Source organism: Theropithecus gelada, chromosome 14 (assembly GCF_003255815.1).
Source record: "Theropithecus gelada isolate Dixy chromosome 14, Tgel_1.0, whole genome shotgun sequence".
NCBI classification, from domain to species: domain Eukaryota; kingdom Metazoa; phylum Chordata; class Mammalia; order Primates; family Cercopithecidae; genus Theropithecus; species Theropithecus gelada.
Window position 1 is genome coordinate 70655690 of NC_037682.1, and position 18976 is coordinate 70674665.

The 18976-nt window shown below is 48.2% G+C and overlaps 1 protein-coding gene across 1 annotated transcript in view; it reads right to left on the minus strand.

Moving 5' to 3' along the window:
- Positions 1-1092: 1092 nt before the first annotated feature.
- The window catches only part of TENM4 (teneurin transmembrane protein 4), a 787121-nt gene continuing 769237 nt past the window's right edge, over positions 1093-18976 (minus strand). Inside the window, exons 32-34 of the mRNA XM_025357209.1 lie at positions 16629-18243; positions 9239-9381; positions 1093-6641 (exon numbers count right to left, since the gene is read on the minus strand). Of these exons, the coding sequence (XP_025212994.1) occupies positions 5883-6641; positions 9239-9381; positions 16629-18243 (2517 nt within the window). The 3' untranslated portion in view covers positions 1093-5882. The remainder of the gene's footprint in view (positions 6642-9238; positions 9382-16628; positions 18244-18976) is intronic.

Here is an 18976-nt window from a genome sequence, read left to right on the forward strand (position 1 = left end):
TCTTTTAAGTGCTCTAAGCAGTGACCGGGGGTGGGGGTTCTATATCACCATACTCTCAACATAGATGGAAAATCCAAGGCTTACAGGGGTTAAATGACTTGCCAAAGATCACACAGTACTAGAGCTTCGTTCTGCACCCAATTTGGCTTGATTCCTAGAGCGAGATTGTCAGTGCCTCTTGGGACCACTGACCCACCTGTGTGCAATGGTCTGGGCAGCAAGACCTGGAGAACCCACGGGGACCTGGGTGGAAGGAAGGGTCTCAAAGCTTGTAGCTCCTTCTCTGAGGACCTGGTGGTGACCAGCCCTGAGGCTGATAAGCAAGAGATGAGGACTTCTATTCTAATTCCTGCCCTCAAAGGACAATTATTTGAATTTTCATAAGGTTTGCCATTCACACCAGGGAGCTGGGCTTAGCACATGTACTCTTTCAACAGACCAGCTGTTGTCCCTGACCGCCAGGGCTGATAGGTTAAACGTGAGGTTAAGTGGGAAAAGCAGGGTGAAAAATGACCTGTATGCTGTGATGACAACACCTTAAATAAAAAACAACAACATTAGGAACACATAGAGGGGGGAAAAGCCCAAAGGAATTTTCTTCCTTTCTTGTTTCCTAAGGTGTATTATGTAGTTACAATTATTTGTATCATGAATATACAGTCATTTAAAGTGCAACCACTCACATCCTTTGTGGAAGGCAGTGGCATGGTGGATGACTCTGTGTGCACAGTGGTGGGGCAAGGCTCTCTCCTCTGGGAGGGTTGGGTTCCATGGCCCCTTCAGCCCGTCCCTGAACGAGGGCAGCAGTGGGATGGGGAGCCATGCCGCACTAGTGATATCAGAGGAGTTGTGATATTTATTCCTCTCATGCAGTTGCAAGGTCAAGCTTCAGGATCATAGAGACCCTCTGAACATGCCTCTTGACAGAGCTGTGGCCTGGAGGGCTTAAGAGGGACCCTGGGTCCTAGGGCTGAGTTCTCTCCTAGGTCATCCTGATAGCAGCCAGCAGGGAAGCACAAACCCAGGATGGCTTGGGGGCTGGGACAGGCAAGAGGAAGCCTCTCTCTCCAAGCAAAGGCCACCAGACACCTGTAAACACAAAATAGTCTTTATTTGTCAACGAAGGCTACACGGGATCACTTCTGGTTTTGTTTTTATGCTTTTTTTTTTTTTTTTCTAGAAGGTATCTACATCTGCATTTATTTACAGCCTTGTTGGTATTTACACAGTCAAGATACAGTGTTAGAAACACAAAAGTGTTGAGAAAAAAACTTCTCAAAACTAGTTCCAGACTTCAGGAAAATGATTTCCACATGGTAAGGCCAGAGTCTCCAGTGTTGGTCATCCAGAGGCAGCTTGGTACAGACTCCTTTTGCTGAAGCTGCTAGTTCAGAGGTCCTCAGAACAACAGGTGGATTTACAAAAGTGGGATTCTGGTGTTGGATGAATCCAGGGCTGCTGGGGCACTGCCAGACACCTGTGGCTCAGCTCCTGCCAGGACGGTCAAGCCTGCTCCAGGCTGAGTCCTCCTTTGGCTGTTCGCCCTCAGAATAAATCACATTTTCTTGGGGACCAGGAGGTCACCTAGTACCTTGCCTTTGGCATTCCAGAGGGGGTAAGAAACACAACATTGGCCCTCGCCCGGGCCTTCCCACATTCTGATCTTCCACATTCGTAATGAAACCTAAGAGTCACCACTGTCTGGGGCAGTCAAGCACACAAGGATGGTTTTTGCAAATGTAAAGGTTGGAGAGGATAAGGTTTGTCTCTATCACCTCAGCAATGAGTCTTTAAAATGAGTTTGCTGTTTTTGGAAGGTTAAATTGAAGGGCCTTGAACTGCAGAGTTCTTTTTTAATTCCCTTTCCTCCAATAAAATATAGACAAGTGTATAAACCTAGCTGGGAATGATGTGCCTTAAATAGAGAGGTTTTCCTTCTAACGAGGACTCCAAGGGAAAGGAGAGACTGGGTTCTTTCTGGGATCCCTCAGGAGATGTGTCCCCAGGTCAGGACCGGCTCTTGGGCTTAATGGCTGCCATGAGGACTGGAGAATAGCCTGGACTTTGAGCAGTGAATGCTCAAATCCCCAAGCCTGACACCCTGCTGAGAGCTCGAAAGCTCATTCCTCCTGGGCAGAAAGCTCAGCATCACCGCCCTCACCACGTGGCCACCACAAATACAAGACTGCAAGTGGTAAAACTGCATTCTAAGATTTCACATTGAAATCTTAGATGGAAATGGAAATGGAAATCCCTGCCATCTATAAAGGTGATACTTTAAAGTCGCAGCTGAGAAGATGTACTTTTCTTCTTTTTTCAAATTCTGATTCTTTGTTCTGTGTCTACAAAACACTGCCCAGTCTGCCTTGCCATCATCTTCTGTGCCCCTCCTGGGTTTTTGGACACACACCTCCTGGCCATTCTCACCCTCAGTTTCTTTGGGATTGTTTCCAATCCTCTCTCCCTAAGTAGAAATCAGGCACTGGTGTGGTCCTTGGGTTAATTCTCAGCCAACAATTCTGAGAGATGAGGGTCAGAGGCTGACAAGGGAGTAATTTACTGGCATGCCTTCCCGTTCCTCCAGTTGTCCTAGCTCTGCCCTCCAGCAATGTCTGTTTGGAGTGTGGGGGGTGGGGTAAAAAAGAAATCTCATCCTACAAAAAACAAAGTTGGGGAATCAGCAAAGTCCTATTTAAGGTGGTGGCAGAGAGGCTGAGGCTGCGGGACCAGTTGGCAGCTGTGCGGGGTAGGAGAAAAGGCAGGAACTGTAGGATCATACACCTGGGCAGGTGAGGGAGGCCTGGTCACTCTATCGAATGAACAGATTTGGTTGGTGAGTGTCAAAAGGGCTGGTGTTCTCAGTGTGGGAGTCGATGCTTGGAGCCTATTACGTAGGCATAGGGTTAGGCCTTCAAACTCACCCTTGCCATGGGGTTGGGACTGCTGGTCTCAGCAGGAGGACAGTTTGAGAAGGGAGGCACTGAGTCACCTGCAGCCCAAATGGAAACCAACTCAAAAGGGCCAAGGCCAGAAGCACCCCCTTCAATACAACAGCACCAATGTGACGGTGAGGTGCATAACACTGCCTGTGCCACCGCTGAGATCCTTTTCCTAAAGCTTCGGGATCCTTCAACTTCTCTCCCCACAGAAGCTGGGCTGCTGTGGTGGTATGTAGCCCAGGAAAAATATAAGATCCTTTAAAGAAACAAACACTCAGGCCAGGCGCAGTGGCTCACACCTGTAACCCCAGCACTTTGGGAGGCCAAGGTGGATTGCCTGAGGCCAGTAGTTTGAGATCAGCCTGGGCAACACAGTGAGACCCCATCTCTATGAAAAAAAAAAAAAAGAAATGAAATACCCAATAATTCTCTGTTTTTGATCCGTAAAAGTCCACCCTATCCCTTTGGGGAGGGGGCTGTGGAGGAGGGACAGGGCATGGGGGAAGCCTAGGGAGCTGGTTCCCGTGGACCACAAGCCACCCTTGACCTCTGAGCAGACATCCCCAGCAGGTCTTCACTGATACCGGGCAGCCAGGATGGGACTGATCGACTGGGCAGGAGCACTTTGCCCAAGGACCCTTGGTATGAAGAATACATTTTGAGAGGCGTAAGTCCCTCCTGGAGAAAAAAAACTTGTGTTCTTCAGGCCAAACTGTTTTCCATCTCATCCAAGAATGATCCTGCCAGATGGGAGCCCCCATCTCCAGCTCATGCCTCCCACAGCAGGCCTGCGGAGCGCTGTATCTGACTTAGTGGAGCTCTGGATCCAGGGGCAATGGGCAACCAGTGGACAAGCAGGCCAAGGCGCACTGCTGCGGCAGTGTGACTTTTTTTTTTGGAAACAGGAAGAGCACTTAGCGAAACACATCCTCTAATCCCCGTGGGATGATGTAAGGCAAAATCTCCTCTCCTCGAGAAGTTTTGGATGCCTCCCTCTGCCAGGCAGAACCCAGACTACATGCTGCTCCGATCCTCATGCAGTCAGAGACCTTCTCAGTTTCATTAACTCGTGTAATATTCTGAAGACTCCGTGAGTAAGGCTATAGAGGTGCCATGAGCTTATCAGTCCAACAAGGTTTCCACGGGGAATAGCTCAGACTCAGAATTCATTTTCCACACTTAATGTAAATGTAACCCATAAAAGTTCCATTTTCTAAGAAGCCCAGCTTAAAAGGAAGCATTTGGCTTCCCCTCCCGTCTCCCAGAGCCTCCTGTGAGTGGTAATGACAACCGTAATTAGGCGGATGAACCAGGAATGGAATCCTTGAACAAGGGGCTCCCAGCTCTGGCTGTGACTCCCCCTGCCCTCCCTGCTCCCCCGCCTGCTGGCTGCTGCCTCAGCTTGGGTGTGCTCTTCAGGTATGGGCTGTCCCTGCTGCTGCGAGGGCTCAGGCCTCTCCCTGACGACACAGGCACAGGTCTTCACAGGAACCACACCAGCCTGGCCTCCCAGATCCACGGGTACCCACCTTGGGAACTGCCCTGCTCCTGGTGGGGTTGCATGACACGGGCAGGCCACACCACATCAGCTCTTCCCTCCTTTCTTCCTGCCACTAAAAAACACACTGGCTGGGCTTCTCTAGGGGGGAAGCTGATTCAGAACTTCAGGAATTTCCTGGAAGCCCATCCTGCCCCAGTCCAGCTCTGCGATCAGCTTGTACATGGAGGCAGATGGGACTTCCGGAGCTGGTTAGAAGGATGCTTGGCTCATGCCTTCCTCTCTTTGGCTGGCTTTTTTTCTTAAGCATTTTTCCAGAATCAAAGGCCACCAAGCACCTCCCTCCACATTCCGACGTCTCAGTGGCGGCGGCTGAGCAACGGAGGGAAGATACTCAAAGTCATAGAGAGAGGGCTTTGCCTCGGAAGGCAGGCTGCTGCCCTCACCACCACTGCCATCCCTTTGCTGTGGGTGGCCTTCCCTTCCGTGGACATGGTGCTTACATTGAGGGCTTGCTGTGCAGTGCTGGTTCTCACATCTGGCTTTGGGAGAGAGGAGGAGATGAACAGGAACATCATGGAGGACCAACCAGTCACAGGCATCCTGGGTGCCTTCCCTCCCGGGAGGATGGGGCTCTGAGTCCAGGATGTTATGTCACCGGTCTGGGGGAAAGGACCTGGGAGACACTTTCTCTATCCCAGCATGGAGGTGGCACTGACAACTACACGGGATTTGCAAAAGGGGTAGGGGGCTTCATTTAGCATCAAAATAGAAAGCTTGGACAGGAGTTGGGGCAGCTTAAAAAAGGTGCTGAACAACACCATGAAATTCCCTGGAGCAAGATGAAGCCATCTGTGATCCTCTGGAGGCACAGAACATGGTGAGAAGAAATCCACCACTCTTCTGCAGAAGCCCTGCCAAGGAGCCTCTGGTCCTACAGACCCTCCTCCCAGGCCCCCTTGGAAGGGGCATTGTACTGGCCCATCACTCCCTTTACTCCTGCCTGACCCCAATCGAAGAAGAAAGGGTTGCACATGAGACAAGTTAGCACAGACATTCATGTCCCACATCACACTGGGTATCTAGGGACAGACAAGGAGACACCCCAGGAGATGCATCTCAGAGAGGAGATACATACCCCAAACGACAAGGGAAAAATCCTAGAGGAAAAAGGGAACAAAAGACAATAAAGTTTTCATTGTGATCACACTACAGAAAAAAATACCTTCTGTTCTTTGCAAAAAATGTGCGAAGGCCAAATTTGTGTTTTTCTTTTCTAAAAAAAAGGATGTTGCATGAGTTACAATGCAACCAGTATCTTTTTGTTTCTGCACTTGTTAAAAAATCAATTTTTTTTTTTTTTTTTTTAAGTACAACACAGTCAGGTATGTGGCCACAAAAGCGTAGCTGTCTTTGGCAAGAAGTCCAGGCCTCGGCCCTCTCTGTCACCTCCGGCCCATCTCGCTCTGTCTCATGAAGTGGATGTTATTGGCGCTGTCCGACAGTTCCGGGTACTGCTCGACAGAGATCACGAAGAAGCCGTCGTAGCCTTGCACCCGCCCTGTGCTCAGCACCTGCTGCTTCTCCCCCTCTGTCCAGGCCCGCAGGCCTTCCTCCCCTTCCCGCAGTCTCTGCTGCTCACGGGCCCAGGCCTGGCGCACGGCTCTCTGCCGGGCCAGCTCCAGGACCCGCGCCTTCTCCTCGTCCAGTGTGGTCCCGTAGCGTGTGTTCAAGCACAGTGCCCCATACTGGAGCTGGATGTCTGTGTAGCGTCTAGTCCTGCCATTAAGCACTGTGTTGATCTGGGACACAGTGACGTTGATCCCATTCTCCAGGGTTCGCCGCCCCCCACTGAGGCCCAGGATGGCCAGGTCACCTTCTGAAGGCCCTGGTTTCACAAAATAATGGGTGTCCACCCCATCAATGGTGAAGTGCAGGTTCTCTAGGTAGTGGGCATTGTTCAAGATGGCAGCAACCCTTCGCCCATCCTCGTTGGCCACACTGATGATGTCTGTGGTCACTCGGCCATCCTTCAAGGCAAACTTGACCCCCTTGCCAAAGATGGAGCCACTGGATGCAAACTTCTTGGTCTTTGGGGCCTGCTGGCAGCTGGTGATTGTGGAGCCATAGAGCTGGTCAAAGCGTTCTAAGGTAACGAAGGCCTTGAGCTGCTTCTGTACTTCACACTGTACCCCGAGGATAGACTGATGGGGGAGGAGAGTGAGAGAGAGAATAAGACAAAGGGGAAAAACCCCTGAGAACCTGGAAAATCAGTTTAAATAATGAAGTCAAAACCACACATATTTATTAACCTACGGCATGTAGCTCTACCGCCGACCACCAGAACATCCAGGTAGTCACTGACCTTCATCCATCCATTCACCCACCCTTCTTTTTAGAAACTGTTCAAGGGGCATGTAATCTGTGCCAGGTCCTTTTCTGAGCACTGGAGACACAAAAATGAATCAGACATCATCCTTGCTCTTAAATAACTCATCATTTAGTGAGGAAGGACAGATATGACAACAATAATTGCAATTAAATGTGATCACTGATGGCCTAAGAGAGGAACTAGTAATAGCTATAGCTAACATTTCTTGATGTTTGAGCCAAATAATTACCACTCATTATCTTAGTGATCTTCACAATAACTTTATACGGTAGGTGCTGTCATGATTCCACTTTCATGTCTAAGGAAACCAAGGCTCAAAGAGGTTGTCACTGGCTCACAGTCATACAACTAATAATAAGTCAACATGCAAGCCTGTCCAATTCTAGAGGTTCAGTTTCAAGGGCTGCTGGAGAAGGAAGGAGCAAACAAAGCTGAGAAGAATCTTGGCCTGAAGATGGAGGAGGTGGGGTTTGAGGACAGGCTCAGGCTTGAGTTGGGACCTGAAGGATGGGTGGGAGTGGTAGGGTGCCGTCAGACGGAGGATTGGCAAGAAATGCATTCTTGGCAAGAAGGCATAACATGGTGAGAGGCAGTGACTGATATTAACCCTTCCACCCTGCTTCACTGCTCTCCACTGCATTTACATCTGATTGCCAAGGAAGGCCTCTGCCCCACTGTGCTTCCTTGGGGCTCCTGGGGTGCCCCTCCTCTTGGCTGCTTTGGGGGACAGGTTGGGCCCTGCTAGCTTGGCGTATCATCTACCTGTCCCTTCTGTAGCTCAGGGAGCTTGGAGAAGCCACACTCAGGAAGGCTCCAGGGCCTAATCAGCAAGTTAGGGAAATGGCTTTAGCAATAGGCCCATCGGCTTCTCACTGAAATTAAGTCCTCTTTATAATTAATAGAACCCTGTCTGTGAACAATTATTTCCTAGAGTTTCACGAAAGCTGGAGTGCTCAACAACAAAGATCTCCGATGCTTGCCAAGGGCGGAAATCAATAATTCATTGATAGGCGAGGTTGGCAGACAGGCAGTCAGAGACTGGGGCTCTCTGGAGTGCGAAGGGAGCCTCGTGAGGGAGGAGGAGCTGTGCTGCAGTGCTCAGCCCTGGGAAGAGCAAATGCCAGGATATCTGGGCAGGGCCTGGGGGTGGTGGGAACTGGAGAGGCTGGGCAGCAGAAAGACAATGGGCTCTGGGACCAGGCAGACTTGGGTTCTCTATCAAATTCTGCTGCTTTCAAACCCTCATCTGTAAAATCGGGAAATGTCTGGGCTGTTTACTTCTTTCAGCCATTTATTTATTTATCAAAAATGTTCCATGCATCCACTGTTTGCTATCCTGTATACTGGGTACTATATGAGACCTAGCACTTAGCCTCTTGGGGCTCATAATCCAGTGAGAGACAAGAAAGAGGCATTAAAATACAGTGTGGGAAGTGCCACCAGCGTACAGAGGTGCAGAATCCCATTCTCCGGGGTCTGGTTGGAGATAGCCATGCTGAGGCCTAACGGAATCAATCTGGAGTAAGAAATGTGGATGTGAAGGTTTCTGACCACCAGCAGCAAGCCATCTGGCAACCTGCTTTGCTCCTTAGTCTGTCATCCCCTGGGCAAGCATCCCTTGAAGGCTTAGTCTCTGCCTGATTCATCCCTGCGTTCACTGGGCACAGCATGGGGCTTGGCACAGAGTCAGGTTCTCATAGAGAATTTATGAATGGATTGGGTTTGTGGGGAGGGGAGAAATGAGCAAATGAATGCCTGAAGTGAGCGGGTGGGATGAGATTGTTTTTAAAGACCTTTCCAGCTATACAATTCTGAGTCTTTGAAACTGGGTTATAAAAGCGAGACAAGAGCAAGTGAGTCTTTTTGAGCACCTACAATATGCCAGGCACTGTGCTCAGCAAGAGGATACAGAACAGGCACATCTGGGTTTGAATCCCAGCTCTACCCCTTCCTTGCCATGTAGCACTGGGAAAGCCTCAGGCACGAATCTGTAAAATGAGAACAATACGGCTGTGGGATCTTTGTGAGTTACACAGAATAACTCACATAAGGCCAGGTGCATTGAAATACTCAGAAAATGTCACATTTTTATTTGGGACCCACCTTCTCTCCCTGCGCTTTTGTTCTGGATAGTGACACAGGCTTATTATTTTTGTAGAACTCCAAACTCAGTGTAACACACAAAGCTCCTTACTGCAGCTTGTAAGTGTCTGTGTGTGGTCATGGCTGCTTCCCCAGCAGCTTACTAGTGGTGGGGTTACTAAGTAGTTGTTGAACTGTCTCTGGCAGGCGCTGTGAAGGCACCATATTGGTGTCTATCACTGGCCCACGCTTTTCTGAAAAGCTGAAGGGACCCCCTCCTGCAACGTCTGAGTGGCCTGAGGAGTGGCAGCCTTGCGCAGGAATTACCTTGCTGTTGTCCCACTCCTGGGTTTTCATCTGTGTGTGGATGAGCTCATAGGAGGGTTCCATGGCATCCATGTCTGGTTTGGGGTAACCAGGGATCACGTTGTGTAGCTGGAATCCAAAGGTGAGCAGCCAGCTGTTAACATCTGGATGGGAGGGAAGCAGAAACATCTCCGTGGAGTGAGTGGACCTCAGATACGACCCATCCCCATCACACAGCCTGCGGTGAGCTGCAGCGGGTGGTGAGGGTGTGGATTGCTGCTGGTGGGAGAGTCAACTGCTACGTACACTTTGGAAAATGGTTTCACTCTATGAAAGCCAAATGTACTCCTGGGACTCAGCGATCCCAATCCCAAGTACACCCAAGAGTGATGACACTGAAATAGAAGCCAGGTTTCTGGACTTCCTTTGCTCTTTTCACTTCAACTCCCAGGACCTCTAGCTTCATACCCAGGGGCAGCTGTTGACAGATGAAGATCCTTCCCTTTCACTCCAACATCCATAGGAGACACTTACAAAGGACATCCAGACCCACCAAAAGGAAAGATTTTAATGACTGACTTGCAACGAGACAATTCACTTACGAAACACACTCCCCTGCTCTCCAACCCCCTGTGCAGTGATTAGAGCTTCAAGGTTAAAGTCCCACGGGTTACAGAGATGGCCTAGGCTGCAATCAGAGAGTCTTCCTTCTGCTTCTACCTTTTATTTACTCTGAAAGCCCAAGGATGCCACAACCTCCCTGTGCCTTCATTTTCTTTTTTTTTCTTGAGACAGTCTTGCTCTGTCACCCAGGCTGGAGTGCAGTGGCATGATCTTGGCTCACTGCAACCTCTTCTTCCTGCGTTCAAGCAATTCCCTGTGTCAGCCTCCTGAGTAGCTGGGATTACAGGCACCCACCCCCATGCCCAGTTAATTTTTGTATTTTTAGTAGAGATGGGGTTTCACCATCTTGGCCAGGCTGGTCTTGAACTCCTGACCTTGTGATCCACCTGCCTCGGCCCGCAAAGTGCTGGGATCACAGGTGTGAGCCACCGTACCTGGCGCCCTTCATTTTCTAGTCTTTACACTGGGCTTGGGGATCGAGTCCCATAGGCATGGGAGTAATTGATTTTATAACATTCCTTGGGGTCACTAATTATTAGGTGTGGGGATAGACAGGATTTTGCCATGAACATCTGGCTCACTGGAGAATGGAATCAGGAAGCCAAGACATGAGGAAATGAAGAGGACCAGTCACCTGGCCCACTATTGCTGAGTGTCTTCTATGTGCCCAGGACTGTGCCATTCAGACCCTCATCTCACATACTCACAACTCTGAAGGAGAGATGAGACATGGGAATGAATAACTTTGATACAAGGAAAGATTAGAGGAAGGCAGAAGTCTTTCGTTTAGACAGGCTGACAAGACCACATGCAGAAGGTGGCATTTAAGCCAGACACTGAAAGCTGTGCCATTTTTGTCAGGCACTGGCAGAGATGAAGTGGGCACTTCAGGTAAAGATGACTGTACAAGGCAAGGCCTAGAGAGGGAAGGTGTGGGTGCAGGGAGTGTTCAGGTAACCACAGAGCAGCTCAGCCAGAAAGGACGACTGTGGCTGGAGCAAGACGAGCCTCAGATGGCAGGTGGGAGGTGAACTGGGGCCAGAGGGAGACAGACAGACAGACAGACTGTGTCCCAGCATGGCTCAGCCTTCCTTGAAAAGGCATAGCTGAAGATGCCAAAGCAGATGTCGATCAGAGACTAAGAATCCAAAGTCTTGGGGAGGCAGGATTTTGAGTTGAGCCTCAGAGCGAAGCCTGATTTTGGCTTCTTTCCAGTGGAGACAGAACCCTGATCACAGAGGTCCTGTTTAGTTTCTAGGATGATAGAGTTTGAATATTTGTCCCCTCCAAATCTTATGGTGAAATTTGATCCCCAATGTTGGAGGTGGCCTAGTGGGAGGATTTGGGTCATGAGGGCAGATCCTTCATGAATGGTGTGGTGCCCTCCCTGAGGTAATGAGTGAATTCTTGCTCTATTAGTTCATGCAAGAGCTGGTTGTTTAAAAGGGCGTGGCACCCCTCCCTTCTCTCTTGCTACCTCTCTTGCCATGGTCACACTGGCTCCCCTTGCCTTCCACTATGAATAAAAGCTTCCTGACACTGAGCAGATGCGGGTGCCATGCTTATACCACCTTCAGAACTGTGAGCTTAGTTCCTTATAAATTACCCATGAGTCTATTTTCCTTATAAATTACCCATGCTCAGGTATTCCTCTATGGCAGCATAAAACAGACTAAGACATAGGTAAGTTTAGGCAAAATTGCCACCTGCCACCCACTGAGTTCATCCTATTGGTGGGAGTCACCTGTGTCCCTGTCACCACTGGGTCCTATGTTGCTATCCCATTCAAGAACCTCATGTTTGCCTTTGTTTTGTTTTGTTTTCAGGTCGTCCGGGGCCCCCTCTCCCGAGTGTGCAACTTGGTGGTGCCAAGATGGAGTGGTGGTAGAAAGGGAAGTTTGGAGCTTCGTTCTACTCGTTTCAGCCTTAGTAGGCAAAATCAAAGAAAGGAAAGAACATGGTAGTTGAAGCAAGACAAACCCAGGTCCAAATTCTGGCTGCCCAACTTACAAACTGTGTGAACTTGGACAGTTTACTTAACTTCTTCGAGATTTCGTTTCCTTATCTGAATAGTGACAGTAGAAATGGTTTTAACCATACTTTTATGGAGAAGAGTACAAAGTGTTACCGTTTGGTGGCAGTTATCGTGTGGTAGGAGCTATTCTAAGCTTATACATAAATTACTGGATTTAATATATTTTAACTTTTTTTGAGATAGGATCTTGCTCTGTCACCCAGGCTGGAGTTGAGTGGCATGGGTTAAAGAGATTCTCCCACCTCAGCCTCCAGAGTAGCCAGGACCACAGGCGTGCCATCATGCCTAGCTAATTTTTTGTAGAGATGGGGTCTCGCTATGTTGCCCAGGCTGGTTTGGCGCTCCCAGTCTAAGCAATCTGCCTGTCTTGGCCTCCCAAAGTACTGGGATTACAGATGTGAGCCACTGCGCCTGGCAGAGTTAATGTATTTTGAAGAATACAGCTCAGTGCCCACTCACAGAAGATTTTCTCTATTTTCCCCCAACCCATGCTTCCACATTCCAGGACCTCCATTTTCTCCTCTCTAACAGAAGGAGCTTAGACTAACTTTTCTTCAAAGTCCCTCTTCTTACTGAGTTTTTAAGAGTCTTTGATTCTATAAATCGTGGCAGATGGTTCTTTGGGAAATTAAAACAAACAGAACAGGAGGGAAAAATGCCCTATAAAGCCATTTTGCCTGAGGCTAAGAACTTGCATCTGAATTTGTAGTTGCAAAGGAAAGCTTCTATAAGGAATACTGCAAATTCTCAGGAAACTAGGGGGCTGAGAAGAGGCCTGGGCCTTAATTACAAGTGATGGAAAGTGGAAAACTTTCCTATTATGCCTTTAGGAAAAATGCTGAAAATGAATTTATTCATAAGTTTTTCTTCAGTGCTCCTCTGAAGAGCTGGGAATTTTACTCTTCCTTCTTACCATATCAGAAGTAGGTATTTCCCTCAAGTGAAAAAATTCCTCTTCACTCATCCATCCAAGAGTTTGGTGTTGTCACAGGGGAGTGATGAAATGTAGGCAAAAATAATCCCTCCCCTCCCTCCCTCCCTCCCTCCCTCCTTCCCTTCCTTTCTCTCTCTCTCTCTTTCTTTCTTTCCTTTTTTTTTTTTGACAGGGTCTCACTGTCACCCAGGCTGGAGTGCAGTGGCACAATCTTGACTCACTGCAACCTCTGCATTCCAGGTTGAAGCAATCCTCCTGCCTCAGCCTCCCGAGTAGTTGGGATTACAGGTGTGCACCACCACTCCCAGCTAAGTTTTGTATTTTTAGTAGACACAGGATTTCACCATGTTGGCCAGGGTGGTCTTGAACTCCTGACCTCAAGTGATCTGCCCACCTCGGCCTCCCAAAGTGTTGGGATTACAAGTGTGAGCCCCCACACCCAACCAATAATCTCTTTCATATGTGTGGTTTTGTTCTTTACAAAGTATATTTGAATCCAAGAATGAGGGTTTTGGAATCAGAGCAGAGCTCTAATCCAGCCTTGCCACTTCTTAGTGGGCCAGTTACTTTAGCTCTCTGAACCTCAGAACCTCACTTTTCCCCTTTGTAAATGGGGTCAGTGATCCCACCTCACAAGCATCAAGTGAAGATAGAGTGCAATGATGTACATGGTATATTGGTAGTGGACATCTTTTGGTTGCCTTCCCAGCAGCCCATTCTGCCTTCTCTTTCCTTTCTGCAGTATTAGTGTAATTACAGGGAAGTTGACTCCACCTAAGGGGTTAGCATGTGACCTAGGCTAAGCCAATCAGTGCATTCTTTCCCTCCAGCCACAGTAAGTGCTTCAGGGATTGTCCTGTGACCTAAGCCTATCTCGCTGGAATATATCTCAGGACTTGAAGAAATTTTTGGAAAAAAAAAAGAATTTTGTTGTTGTTGTTGTTGCTGAATGTGAATGAAGATGCATGTAGTCTACCTGGATGCTAAGAGGAAAGGTTTAGCGAGAAGTAATAGTATCTTGGTTCTTATTCGTGATTGTGAATCTTTTCAAATTTGCTAAAAACTTAACTGCTTATATGAAATCTCTTCTTTGCACACCATGGGTTTTCAAATGTAGGATATGACCCACTATGTAGTAAAATCAATTTTGTGAATCATGACCAGCATTTTTACTGAAATGGAACAGACTAGATTAGAAAATGAGTGCATCACACTTAAGTATTCTTTTGCAAACCTTTTGTCTTAGTGTTTTATTGCAACATAAAATCTTTTTCTTATGGTGGGTTCATAGGCAAAGAAATTCGAGAAAAGCTGTCTTGGACCCTGTGATCTATGAAGGTGGGTATTATACCTCACTCCTCTCTGGATCCTTAGTACAGGTTTGGCAAGGAGTAAGTATAAATAATATACTCTTTGCTGGATTTAACTGACTAGAATATGGAACCCAAACTGAAAATGTTAGGTGCCCCTTGGTGGTTGGTTGCTTTGTTAAAAGCTGGATTTGGAGGCCAGCATGATCGTAGTGGAAGGTGTTCTGGAGTCGGAGAGCCCTGGATTAGAGTCCTAGCTCCATGGTCTACATCTGTGTGACTCTGGACAAACCCTTCACTAGAGCCTCAAATGACATTTGGAGTCTCATCTGCAGAATGGAGATAATGATGGTGATCTCACGGTTGTTGCAAAGTTTAAAGGAGAGCATATCTGCCAAGTGCCAGATAGCATAGAGAGTTAGTTATGTTAGTGCTATTCTGGAAGGAGACCATATGTATATGGTGGTATACAAAGAAAAAGCGGGGAGGGAGTAATATTTTGGCAAGATGCAATGATTTTTTTTTTTTGATAGAAAAGTACGTTTCCTATTTCACCATATTTTTTTCAGCTACAGTAACCTGCCAAGACATCTCACAGGAAACTCACTGGAGGGTGAGGCAGGGGGTGTACTTAATGCAGACAGATGTAATGGAAATGTCATCTCAATCTGTCAAGTTTCTCTAGAACTAGCAGCCAAGTTGAGCATGATGAAGGCTGTGAAACATTGTTAGGATATTCATGTTTATCCATAGGCCCCAAGTCTGTTTTCATCACACCTGTCCACCACCTTGTTCTCCCTTCTTTCCTATGCTTAGGATGCTGTTCTCCCCTCTTTCCTATGCTTGGGATGCCTGCTTTCAACGTGTGACAATGTGGAACTCTTCTTGAAAAAGGAATTCTTCTACTGCTGTCAGCAGAAACAGGTTCCAGGTGGGGGCTACCAAGTTTGGGAGCCGGGAAGCCATGTCTGTAAGGGGTATTCACGTGAGCTGTCATGTTGCCCCTCTACACTTTTGTATTATATGTGCTGCCTTCTCTCTCTGGAATGTCTTTCTCCCCCATTATCTGGTGAACACCCACTCAGGAGCTGGCCTCAAATGTCAGCTACTTTGTGAAGACTTCCCAGAATGCCCTGGGCAGAGCAGGTGGCTCCTCCTCTGTGCTTCAAGGGGCATCTGTGCAAACCTTTGCCATGGCCCTCCCCTCTTGACAGCAGTTGCCTGTCTCTCCCCTTACAGTGAAAATTCCTGGAATATAGGGATCATCTTTCTATCCCCAATGCCTGAAACAGTGGCTGCACAGAAGAGGCAGTGGTAGGATGAAGGAAACTGCCATAAAAGAGGGCAAGAGGACTGAATTGCAAGACAAAAGAGGGGAGAGACTACTGGCTTTGCAAGTTGGGATGTGCCCAATTTTTGCCTGCCACAAACTCTCTTATGTAAAAAGCGTGGGCTTTACCCAAACCCCCACCCACTCTCTGTTGGGTTGGGGGCTTCTGTGGCTAACCTGGGACTGGCTGCTTGCTGGGAGGGCTGTGGTTGCTGGAGACATCCCTGCTTGTGGGACCCTGGGACACTTTATATTCAAGTTGCTTTCATGCTAGTGGAAGGCAGAGCTCACTTTTCAAGTCAGAGGGTAAAGGAAACGGAACCCATATGAGCCAGGCACTGTGCTAGGAACCTCATGAAGTATTTCATTTCACCCTTGCAACCACCCTAGAAGGTAGGTGTTAGTTTCTCTTGTTCCATGTGTTCCTTATCCTTGTTTCCCCTCTTTTCCTGCCCTCTTTGGATTATTTTCTTAGTCTTCCATTTTATCTCCACTGTTGACTTATTAGCTAGGACTCTTTTTTTAGTTTTTATCTTTTTAGTGATTTCTCTAGGGTTTATAATACACATATTTAACTTATAGGTAGATATTCTAACTTCAATTTACATATCAGGAAACTGGAATTCAGGGCAGTTAAATAATTTTTGTAACACGTCATAGCTTCAAAATGGTGCATTCTTCACTCTGTTCTTACATTATCTCAGATTGACAACTAATTTTTTTTTTTAAAGCCATACCTTAACCCAGTCAAGGACTGATAAGCAGTTTGATTTGTGTGTCAGAAACTCCTAAAGTGCAATCCATGGGATGTATCCAATGAGATATTAGGATTTCATGGTGAAAAAGGGGCTTTCACAGTCAAATAAGTTTGAGAAATAGCGGGCAAATATATTAAATAGTTCACTTTTATCGCACTTCCCAGAGCTTATCATACACCGAAATGTGCTATGAAAATGTAATAATGGTGGTGACCCTGACAAATTTATTTGATGCTGGAACTATTTTTCCAGAGTATTTTCTGAACTAGTATTTCTTCAAATGGACTTCGGAAAACGCTGCTCTAAGAGAAAGTCAGTGTTTCCTGTCACCTTACACCACCTTTCTCAAAGAAGACTAAGTCTTGTTAGGTAGTAAGAGCACTTTGTGGGGTTCTGCCCTGAGTGAGCCGTGGTCCTTACCTGTCATGAAGCACTTGATGTCCTGAGAGTTGCTGATGGGGTTGTTGTTTTTGAACATATAGAGATTAAAAGGCATGATGTTGCTGCTACTAAGGTGCTGCCACAGCTCGTGGTCTGGGCTAGTCCAGCGTCCGGCCAGCACATCATAATCTCGCCGGCCCATGTGGACAAGCTTGGTGAGTGGATCATAGAGGCCACCATGGTAGCCTATGATGATCTGAAAGTTGGGGTTGGTATCCATGTAGATCTCCCCATAGGCTGTGTACAGGATTTGCTTGATCATCAAACCCGTTCCACTAAAGACAGCAAGAGGGGTCCCGATGTTGTCACAAGCGATGTAAAACTCGTCACCACTGCTCAGCTCCATGGCAAAGAGGTGTCCTTGCAAGTCGTAGTAGAGGGAGGTGATCTCAGAGCTGGAGTGGTTGTACAGGTGGGTGACCTTGGTGGGGTTGGTCAGGTCTGCATAGAAGAACTGCAGGTGGTGGCTGTGGCTGCTTTTGCTGGACACCCGCCGCCCCAGGCCGTCGTAGCGGTACCTGACACTCCAGCCGCCAGCCCGGTTGTAGGCCTTGATGAGTAGGCCAGCTGAGTTGTACTCAAAGATATCACCGCCACGCTGCCTCAGGAAGCCATCCTCGTCCATCTTGTATTGCACATCACCCAGCCGAGTGATGCGGTCGCGGAGGTCGTACCGTAGCGGTGTGAGCCGTGCACTGTTCCCAGGGCTCAGTAAGTGCAGGTTTCCATTGAGGTCATAGCTGTAGCGCCAGAGTGGCTTGTCATTGATGGAGACTGTCTGCAGCTGGCCGTCAGCATCGTACTCATAGGAGTAGCGGGTGGTATTGGCGTAGGGTCCCACCTTCAGCTCCTTCTTCACTACTCGCCCCATGTTATCATACTGGACGGTCATCCAGTACATGAGCGAGCGGAAGATCTCATACTGCACTTCCTTCATCCTGCCATATGCATCAAAATGCTTGGTGTGGGTCATGACAGCTGTGGTGATTATCTGGTTAATGTCATAGTAGATGACACCAAACTTCCCAAACTGCTCTGTCTTGCCTGACACATCATCATAGCGATAGAGATCAATGGGCAGCGGGGTCTCGTTGATCACAGCCTGCATGCTGGTCACCCGGAAGCTGTTGTCATAGTTGTAGTCAAAACGGGCATTGACCATGCCTTCCTCGGTGAAGCGGAAGATCTGCCGGTCGATCAGGGGCCCAATCTGACGGTAGCGGATGGTGCAGGTGAAGCCCTCGTTCTGTAGGTTGATGGTCTTCAGCATGCCTGCTGTCTCGTCATAGGTGAAACTGACCTTGGTGGTGTCGTACAGTGTCTCCGCCAGCTTCGACAGTTTGCCATACTTGTATATCACCCTGCGGCCAGTGCCCAGGTAGAAGGTGTGGAGGAGGTGCCCATCCTCAGTGAAGTCCTGTATGACTGAGGCATTGCCCTCAGGGGGCTGATAGATGTTTCTGTAGTAGCCCACTGAGCGGATGGTCTCTAGTGTCTGCCGTGCCACGTTGGGCATCGTCACAGAAGAGAGGCGGTCATTCTTGTCGAACTCAAAGATATACTGCCTCTGGCTGTGTAGTAGCAGCACCATGGACTGGAGGGAGAGGAAAACCAAGAGATGAGAGGAGGGTGGTGAGGAGAAAGGGTAGCTCTACATACTCGAGACTTAAAGGGAAGGAATGAACGTCCAAGGAGAATCCTGAGTTTCCATGGTTCTCTTGAGTTGTGCTCCAACCAGAGCTTTCCAACAGGAGTGCCACAGGATACTGCAAATATGTTACAGATGTGCCAAGATGAGGCTTTCTCTCAGTCTCATCTTAGCACACCTTTAACCTTAGCACATCTGTAACCTACCTGGGGCCTAGGCACATCTGTAACCTACCTGGGGCCAGGTACTCAGGCCATTTGCTGTCCTATGGTGAGCAGCCTCGTGCGTTTGCCCCTTTGTGCAGTATAGACCTGGTTACTTTTGTGTGTGGTGGGGTGTGAGAATGGTCGACAAGCTTTGGCCTGAAGTGTGTACGGCAGTCTGGCTTCCTTGCCCCGGACTTCTCAAACCAATCTTCCTACTCAGGCAAGAATAAGCTCCCCCAAACACAGTCTGACAATTTATTTTACCTGCTAAACAGTTTCTGCTGACTCCCTGTGGCTTGCAGCATGAAGACCATATTTGAGAAGGGCATTTAAGGCTTTGCACAATGACAGGTCATACACCTACCCTGGGGTAGGGCAGGCTGTGATGGGAATGGGAGAAGCCGGTTTCTAACAATGGACTCCTTGTGTGGCCCTGGGAAAGTTCCTCTCCTCTCTGGGTTTGGGTTTTCAGT